This window comes from Nannospalax galili, unplaced genomic scaffold (assembly GCF_000622305.1).
Source record: "Nannospalax galili isolate Female #2095 unplaced genomic scaffold, S.galili_v1.0 scaffold1267, whole genome shotgun sequence".
NCBI classification, from domain to species: domain Eukaryota; kingdom Metazoa; phylum Chordata; class Mammalia; order Rodentia; family Spalacidae; genus Nannospalax; species Nannospalax galili.
The window spans coordinates 528165-538326 of NW_008356043.1; the positions used below are offsets into that span (position 1 = coordinate 528165).

Below are 10162 nucleotides of genomic sequence, written 5' to 3' on the forward strand. Positions count from 1 at the left end.
GAGTCCTTCCATCATTTGAACACAGCCAGTTTTAACTTCATGGCGGCTTTCAGAATCTCCTACTCTCCTCCTCCTGTTGCCAAAGCAACTGCTGCTCTAATTTCCATCAAGGTTAGTTTCATCTATTCCTGACTCCTTATAGGCGACAGCATGCAGTGCACCCCCTGTGCCTGGCATTCCTCTAGTGGAACATCAATAATTAATTTCCTTTATTACTGACTAGTACTGAATGTACTACAGTTGTTCATTTATTCACTGGTTGATGGAAATTTGGGCTCTTTCTACCCTTAGAATATTATGAAATTTTATTTCAGGGCTTGAACATTTTTAAACAAGTCATTTTTCTCAATTCACTTTTAAATCATGCAGGAGACAAAAGCCTTAGAAAAGAAAATGTCAACAAAATCAGCAAGAAACACACAGTTTTAGATAGCTCTTTACTTCTACAGAAGTACACAGATTATCCCAAGCATGATTAATCTGTTTGCTTCTACACAGAAAATTCCACTGAGAAGACCCAGGAAAGTAATTCTCAAACCTAATCAACCAGTATTCCTTAGAGAATAAGTTGCAATGTCCGGGGAGGAGTTTTACTTTACTAGGTGTGGTGGGGTTCTTGAAGTTTAAGTACACACCCTTAGTGAGTCTGATGTTTCAAGTTTGAGACATGCAATGTGAAATAAGTACATTTTAACCCTTATGCCATTAAACAATCATGTTTGGGTGACCAGAGGTGTCACACCTGCCTGAGTCATCTGCAGATGCCCTGTAAGATAAGGACAGCCCCAGTGATGGGAGTGAGGTGGCTCAGATTTCACCATGCCATGTTGCTCAGGTAACTGTTCCACAGTGCCCCAGCATTAGCAGACAGAAATTGAAAGTTCAACAATCAAGAGGGTCGTCATTTCCGGTTCTAGCACTGAGTGTCAACACCATCCTCAGCAACTCGTATCCACTGCATGGACTTCCCTGTCCTCACTTGAATAATGAAAGAGCTGAAGAAAATGACACCACTTAAAAAATTATCCAGAGGCTGGAATGATGGAAAGTGGTTAAGAGTACATATTGCTCTTATAGAGAACCTGAGCTCATTTCCCAGCACCCACATCAGGTAGCTCACAACTGCCTGTAATTCCAGTTACAGGGGAGACAATGCCCCCCTCTGGCTTCTGAGGGTACCCTTACTCCTGCACATAAACCCCTACACAGACACACATATGCACATAATTTTAAAATAATAAAATAAATTATTTAAGCCCTGAATAAAATAAACGATACAGGCCCTCTTAACCATAATCTCAATGTCTGTAAATGCAACTTTGCTTGACTTAGTACTTACTACTACATATATCTAGGTGCATGAAAGAAACCCATAGAAAAAAGTGATCTGAAAAACAGAAGTGGCCTTTTGGAAGTGGTACTGGGGTGGATACGAGTGCTTTTAACCACAGACACAGACATGCATTATTATGGAAAAAATATTAAAGCACTTATTAAAGTCTAAAAGCAACAAAGTTAATGTTTTATTGACATGAATTATTTATTGTTATCACTGTTCTCAGTGCTCTTGGGGTGTGGGCAGTGTCTCCACTGGGATGATCCAGGAGGGTATTACCCAAGCTTAGTCAATCAATCTAGCTGTTCATGAGACACTAGGCAGTGTTCTCACACTTTAAAGAGTAGCCATTGCACCTCAACATAGTCTGAATATCTCTAATCATACCAGAAAGGGTATGCCCAGCCTTCCACAACAGTCTGCTGCTAAAGGATCCAAAGAATCAAGAATCTCAGTGACTATTCACTTGAAGCCCCTGTTATCCAAATGCAGATATTTGATATTGCAAGTGTGTAAAAACCTGGTGTGGATCAGACCAATGACTTGGAAATGAAGATATCACTGATTCAGAGCATTTCAGGGTTTTACATGTCATGGCACAGTGCCTTATTTCCCATGCCTGATACCTTGCATGAGATTCAAGTGTGATGAGATTCTCATACATGATGAACTGGACAGCTTCAGCTTCTGTGGGCAGACCTACATCACCCCATCCCACCTACTTTGGAATCCAAGATTCAAGTGTGATGAGATTCTCATACATGATGAACTGGACAGCTTCAGCTTCTGTGGGCAGACCTACATCACCCCATCCCACCTACTTTGGAATCCAAGATTCAAGTGTGATGAGATTCTCATACATGATGAACTGGACAGCTTCAGCTTCTGTGGGCAGACCTACATCACCCCATCCCACCTACTTTGGAATCCAAGATTCAAGTGTGATGAGATTCTCATACATGATGAACTGGACAGCTTCAGCTTCTGTGGGCAGACCTACATCACCCCATCCCACCTACTTTGGAATCCGCATTCTGCTTCATCACTTCATCTATGAAATGAGATGATATATTGGCCCTGCTCACTGTTCAGTAAGAAAACAACACAGATCAGACAAACGAAAGCATGATAGAAACCTGACAGTTTAAGACCAAGACTTCTACCCAAGCTGTCACCTCCATGCTGAGTTCAAGGCTTTCTATAAAAATTGAAATTAATGTTGTAAGATTTCCCCTGTTCTGAAGTGAGGAAGATGGGCTGGCCTTTCTTGGAGGAGGCGATGAACCAGCCGGAGAAGGCCACAGACTCGAAGGTGGAAGTTGTACCCGTCTGGGCATGGTAAAAGAGGAAGGGCTTCACGGGCTCAGGTTGGTTGTAGAGATCCAAAATCTTCTCCTCCTAAAATGTGAGAGAGGATACTCATGAGGATAAATGGAACCTGTTTCTGATATTCAAAGGCTAGAGAGATAGCTCAGCATTTAAGAGCACTGACTGATCTTGAAGAGGACCCAGGTTCAATTCCCAGCACCCACATGGTGGCTATGAACTGTCCTTAACTCCAGTTCCAGGGGAATCCGAAGCCCTCTTCTGACCTCTGCAGCATTGCACAACACGGGTGCACTCACATACATGCAGGCAATACACTCATACACATAAAATACAAATAATAAAATATTTTTAAAATGTATCAAAGTTATTTTGTACAACTGATAAATATTACAGAGTTCAAGGAAGCCTCAGTTATAGGTTAAGAAAGCCCATTTCAGGGATTAGGGATTTAGCTCAGTGGTAAAATACTTTCCCAGCAGGCGCAAGGCCCTGCGTTCAGTACCCACTACCGAAAAACAAAAAAACAAAACCAAAAAAGAAAAAAAGAGAGAGAAAAGAAGAAGAAAAGTGCATTTCAAAAGGGCAGCACAGTGAGCATACATATTCACTCCCACTCTGAAATCAGACATGCCTCAGGAAGACTACAAGGGACAGGCTAATGAACAAGTGATGACCACACTTGAACAAATTTGTTCTCTTCTCACACAAAAGCCTGAAGATATCCCCAAGGGAAAATAAATGCCAATTTGAAAAAGTAGGCCAAAGCTGGGACAGTGAGAGCCAAAACCTGGTTAAAGCAACGGCTCAGCAAGAGACAGCCACGCTGGGGATAGGTGTTCCCAGCCAGTCATGAACAGAAGAGACAGATCGACAGCGTGGGAAAGACACAGAAGAGTCTCACAAAGTGAAGGACTGAGAAACAGCAACCAAAAAGCACCTTCTACACGTAGAAATAGATGCTGTGTATGCTGTTTGTCTATTCAAGTATCACATATTTAGGAAGATTTCTAAGCAAATTGCTTTTGTGCAAGATCTCAAATGGGACATGGGAATGGTCTATAATTCTCTATTCTGAGTTGGGAGTGTTCTGTTTCAATAGGGTTCCTTTGAACAGTTAATGGCCCTAAGTTATTTGATGCTTCACATGGTCAAAACTCTATCATCTTTGCTATCTTTCTGCGATCCCCTAGCATCGAACCAAATAGCAAAACCTAGAGACTGTTTCCTAAATTGAGTCATTTCTTATATCCTACTTCCTTCCTGACCCTCATCCAGTCCATCACCATCTCTGCCTGGATGGTTATGTTAATCTCTTAACTAGATTTATTCGCTATCAAACATTCTCCATAAAGCAGTGAGAAAAATTGTAGCTGAAATAGCTACAGTAAGTAAAATCACCCTTGCTTTGGCCTTAAACTTCTGCATGCTTTTCTATTGTAATTACCATGAAATCCAAACTCTCTGATCCAAACTCTCTTGCTTGCCTTGATATCCTAACCTCTTGTCACTCTTTGAATCCTGGATCTGCTCTAGGAACAGCTGTCATCTGCCTTTCCCAGATATACCAAGGTGTTCTAGATACTCATTCTACCTATGTACTTGGCCCCATATCTGTCCAGGCTGATTTCCTGTTACGTGAGTATCATCTTAGATGCGCCTTTCTTAGGAAGAGAACTTCACTGAATATCCTAGCCAAAGTGACCTCAGATCACCCTGCCCATAGCTATCACTTTCCTGGATTATACTTTCTAAGCTTAGGATTTTTACCTACTAATCATTTGTACTTGTCAGACTTATTCACAACTGTCCTAACATCTTGCTTAATAGAGATCTGTTGACTGAAGAGTAGTGGTGTATGCCACTAAATCCAGCACCTGAGAGAGGCAGAGACAGGCAGATCTCTATGAGTTTGAGACTAGCCTGGCCTACATAGTGAATTCCAGGCCAGCCAGGGCTACATAGTGAGATCCTACCTCAAAAATTAAAAAGTGTAAAGTTGCCTTCTTATTTCAAAGCCCCTCTTCCTTCCTCCTCACTTTCAGTTTCCAGCTTGCTGAGAAAGTTGAAATAATTAGAAGAGAATGTCTACAAACCACCTTCTGATCTAGACCCAGCACATCTCACCCACACTGGGCCTCTTTGCCTGAGAAGCATTGATCAACAGCTGCTCTCCACTCACCACACAAGGACGTCCCTTCAGCCATCTGTCCTGCTCTCCTGTGCTCCATCCAGTTTTCTTTCTTTACTCAATCATTCTTTTAAAAAATTTTTTTTATTATTTTTATTTTATGTGTATGAGTCTATTGTCTTCATGTAGCTAAGTGCACCTGTGTCATGAAATGCCCATAGAGATAAGAAGAGGGCGTCTGATTCCCCTGGAACTGGAGTTATGGATTGCTGTTTGCCAGTTCCCATGTGGGTGCTGGGATTTGAGCTCAGATCCTCTGTAAAAGTAGACAGTGTTCTTAATCACTGAGCTATCTCTCCAGTCCCTATCCAACCATTCTTAACCATATTTTGCTTTCATCTTAAAAAATAGTCTTGTCACTTAAAGACAGACATTATGAGAGAACAATCAATGGCTGGTTCATCATTTATCATCACTGTAGAGTGTGCTTACACACACTAAGACAGCTACAGTGTCACTGGGCAACACAATCATAAGAGACCGCTGTTGTGTGTGAGGTCCATTGTTGGCCAAAACATTGTCGTGTGTCACATGACTGTATTTTGATTTTCCACCACTGCCGCCAGATCCCACCTTGCAGAAAATCATTTAGAATGGCTGCCAATACTTGTTGTCTCTGGTTTCTCTTTAAATCCTTTCCACCTATGCCTTTACCCCCACTTCTGCACCAGCAATGTCCTCACTAAGGTCCCCTATGACCCACACATTCTTGGGTTCTCTTTTCACATAAATCAAGTGGCAAATCCTGGCAGAGGACAGCAAGGTCCTTCCTAGATATCCTTTTCTCTTCTCTCCTCCATGTACAGTCTACTCTACACACCTGTCTTCACTGGCCTGCGACTTGCCCTTCCTGGATGCCCCAGATGCCCTGCTGACTTCCCAGTTCCTGCTCTCTGCTGGAAGTCCTCCTTTGCCATGACTCCTGCTGCACTATTCATCACTGGGCCTGACCCTGCTCTGTTTCTGCCATTCCCAGTCTCTAACCTGCTCTGACTGACTTTTGCCTTCTTTTGTTTGTTTTTCCTAAGAGATCCGTTTTGGCGTATCACAAATTTGCCTACTATTATATTTATTGTTTGCCATTTCTTTCCTCCCCCTAGAATCCATGTTGTACAAAGTCGAGTTCTTCGCCACTCTGTTCAGGATATAGCTTACATGCCTACATGGTGCTAGTTAACTTCCACACATTTGCTGAATTAAATTGGATCAAGTTGAATTACATGAATTACAGTACATTAATTGCAAGTACATTAAATATAGCTAAATTTAATGTACATTAAAGTACATTAATAACAAGAATAGATATATGTATGTATATACTTACGTGCATATATTTATATATATACACAAAGCTCTTTATAGTCAACTAGAGAGCCTAGTAAAAAGAAGAGTGGAGGTAAACATTTCAGAAAATGCTATAGAAGAATAATTTAGCATATAAGACCAGACAGAACATATTAAAAACTGGGAGATCATACCAAGAGATTCTCCCAGAATGCAGCCCAAATATATAAATTAATTAATAGTGAAAGGAGTGTGTGGAGATTACGTAAAATATTATAAAATATTGAGGTTAACTCTAAGATTTCCAGTGACTGATGAGTAGGAATTATAAAAGGGAAAATACAGCAGACTTAGGGAGAGGGCACACTTGAAGAAACAGTCACTGAGAATGTCTTAACATTTAAGAGAGAAGAGAATCTTCAACCAGGGAAAGGCAAAAGAAATTAAAGTCTATTGCCTGCCCATGTTTTAAACAGAGCTATAAAAAACATGCTTAGGAAAATAATTCCTTTTTAATTCTAAAATTAGATCTCCTACCAAATAAAATTCTTGTAAAGATATATAGGCTTTCTAAAAAGTCTAGGAAGAAAACCAAGAGAGGGTAAGAAGAGGTGCCGAGGAAGCAGGGGCAGGGGACGTGAAAGCAGAAGGGACACTGGGGGGCGGATCACAAGGGGGAGTCCACATGGGGGATCGGGGGTGAGATGAGGGGAAAGGAGAATCTACTAAAACATGCTTTGCTCAAAAATGCCATAACGCCATCTGATGCCTTGTAATGCTGACTTGAAAAATGAAAGTTTTAAGAAAAGAAATATAGGCTTTTTAGAATTTTTTTTTTTTCTTAGTCACTGACCTTCAGCTGCAAAGTGGGCTGTCCGTCAGTTTCCTCACAGCACAGACACATATCTGGATTCTGGATTCCCAAATAGATGGGATTCCCTTTACCTTGCTCAAGGGACTCTGGGTACTTGCATGGGAGAACAGTGACCGTAACTATAAAGATAAGAGGAGAGGGTATCAATTTCCTTCTGAAGCCAGAATGTTCTAATAGTTGTGATTTAGCAGAGTAGCATCTTCCAGGTGGGGCTAGAAGACACTTAAAGAATGCAATCCCTGCTACCCAAATCCACCAAGTGGCCAATCCATCCATCCACCCATCCATCCATCCTAAGCGGCAATCCCTCTGCCCTAGCGATTGGAACAGACACAGAGGAATGCCTGCAGACAGAAGCTCTGTCCTTAAGCAACTCGTCTGGTTCTTGGAGATTTCTAAGAATTAGCAAATTTTGCTCAACAGCATGGCAAATTTTACTTTCCTGTGTTATTTACTCATTTAATCCTTGGATGCTTTGAAGTCATAGGGAACATATATAGTCCCCATGGAACAGATCAACTATTTTAGATCAATGGAGGCAGTTTCCTTATAACCAAGAAGGTTTTTCCAGCTAGTGGCTGCTCTACCTAAATCTGGGACAAATCTGTCCTTGACTTCTCTTTCCCTGATAGTGTGAAATTCTGCCCTTTCCAGGTAGCCTCCATTGAAAGCCAAGCTTGGTTGTGACACATAGTTTGACACATTTATGGGATACAAAGTATTGATTTGATGAATATGCCAGATAATAATGATGAGATCAAGGCAACTGCATTCAAACACCTCTCCTCTAACTAGTGTGGAATATGCGCTACTGTTAATTACAGTCACCCTACTGTGCAGTAGAGTACTATCACTTCTTTTTAACAAGTGGCTGTGCCAGTTCGAGGGGCAAAACACTGACAGTTGGCCACTAACCTGAAGCTACACTGTTAGTCCGTGGAACTGTCACAAGCATCTGACCTTGAAGGATCCACACCTGATGGTCCAAGTCAGAAACACTTCCAGTCTGAGGAGTATTTGTTGCTGTTTGTTTGGAAACAAATAACAAACATGAAAATCAAGACTCAATACTAGGCAAAAGATCTCCTAAGTCTAGGCCCTTCTATAAGGAAGATCAAAGGTTTACATCCCAAAATTGGCAGCCTTCATGTGACCCATCAACTCAGATTTCCTTTCCAATAAAGCCTTGGGTTCTGGTGAGATAATCAATGGCTACAAGGACAGTTATTGGTCTAAGAGGACAAACCATCAAGACAGAGTAACAAGCAGCCCCATCTCACATGTGTGCAGAGGCCCCACAGCTCTGTGTTTGGCCTAATGCCAGGACTAGAACTAGAGCAGTGAATGACCAGCAGTCTTCATGCTCCAGAAACTGAAGGCCCACTGGCAGACAGACACCTTACTGTGTGGTGAGGGCCATATCTGAGGAGGAAGACAAGATGTTGAGGTATTCAGAGAATATAGCTATGGATGCAAGTAGCCCAGCCCTCCAGGACCCCAACCCAACATCACCTCCATTGAAAATTTTCTCTTCATTGTTTTTCATAATTGCGTTGTCCTGGCACCTGGGGGAGGGGACAGTGATAGGAAAGATAAAACTCATCAGATACTTCCAAGACTTTCTAAGACCCTGGTTCCTCAGGGTTTCATTCAGAACAGAGAGCTGGATACTTGGCAAGGCATAAAGTTCTAATCAAAGGAACCAAGCTACCTCCTGGGACAAAATCTCAAGCCAGAAATCCCAGCAACATTATATCTGTACAAGTTTCAAGGCCATGAATGACATTTGGTGTACACATTCCCCAAACCCCTAATGCCTGTATCTCCTCCCAGAGGCTTCTCCTATTTGTTGGCCTCTCTTTCTGCCTAGAGGCAAGGGAGGTCTCCATGGAGGGCAGCTCTGCCACAATCCCATACACTCAGAAGTGAGAGACAGAAATTCCCACACAGAACAAGGTACAGAGCTATCTTACCATAGCCTTATCCATTCACCAGCCTCAAAGCCCAGAAAGCTACAGAGTCAGGGAGTTTTACAGGTGTAGGCTATACCTGGTGAGGAAGACTCTTTAGGGGATGTCCAGGAGACAGAATCGCAGCTCCAGTGGCTCCGAAGAGCAGTGATGGGTTCCGACATAGGCTGGGTCATTTATATGGATGAGTACAGAGGGAGGCTACAGCTGCTGTCATGGGTGTGACAAATGTACCACAGGAAAGAAATCCAGTTCCTCCTGCCAGAAGCTTGCTTCCAGGAGACTCAGGTGAAGAAATCTTAGAATCACGAGTATGACTTGTCTGAACTCCCTGAGAAATGTGCTGAGCCTAGCCCACAAGGTCAGCCACCAGGAAACAGAGTTGATGACAGTCCCTCAATTTCTTAAAAGGGAAGGACTTAGGGACTTCCCCAGAGCTCAGCTGAACTGCTATTATCACTCTGGGGTTAGGTCTAGAAATGTAAGAAACCCAAATGTTAGGAACGGTGCTAGGAGCCTGGACCTTCACAGTCAGGCTCAGGGAATCTGAAGTCTTCTTGCCCAGCCCCTCCTACTTTCCATCCCCATCGCTTTCTGGTCTTGGAGGAACAGGGTCCTTTCCTGCTGGGGCCCCAATTTGCCCGTTACCCTAAGAGAAAGTGTGATCATGTGGGATGTTCACCACAAAACAACATTAAAAATGTTCCATCTACCTTCCAAATCCCTTAGTCCTCTGTTTCAGTCAGAATTCAATCTAGAAATCTACACAAGGCATTTCAAATGGAGGGAACTAAGATAGTAAATTGGTCCCATATATATAGAAAGGCTAAAGAATAAAAGGGATTGTTGTGGTATCACAAATAGTAGCAGCTATTGGAACAAGAGAAAACAAAAACCTAGCCACTCAATTGTCCAGCAAGAGGTAAGCAGGTCTTAAGTAATCCTACAATGTTAGATCACAGACTCTCTGCTATTCTGTTCTCTCCTAGAAATCGGGCCGTCTACCCCTCCTCCCCTCGCAGTCTCTCCAGAAAATGTATAAGCAAAGTATACTGTGGCCTTGACATCTTGCTCCCCTTGCAGCTGTGAGCTAGCCCAAGGAAACCTTGCATTATAACTTTACTTTTATCTAGTGCCTTCCTGGCTGTGACTCCTGGCACATAGGCTAGGTCAGGCTCGGT

At 42.4% G+C, this 10162-nt stretch overlaps 1 protein-coding gene across 1 annotated transcript; it reads right to left on the reverse strand.

Moving 5' to 3' along the window:
• Positions 1-2524: 2524 nt before the first annotated feature.
• On the reverse strand, positions 2525-9100 carry LOC103750889 (interleukin-36 gamma-like). Its single transcript, XM_029556676.1, has 5 exons — positions 9061-9100; positions 8524-8576; positions 7927-8034; positions 6991-7130; positions 2525-2734 (listed from the first exon to the last, which is right to left on the reverse strand). The coding sequence occupies exons 2-5, from the start codon at positions 8555-8557 to the stop codon at positions 2525-2527; spliced, it is 492 nt and encodes a 163-aa protein (XP_029412536.1). The 5' UTR covers positions 8558-8576; positions 9061-9100.
• Positions 9101-10162: the final 1062 nt, after the last annotated feature.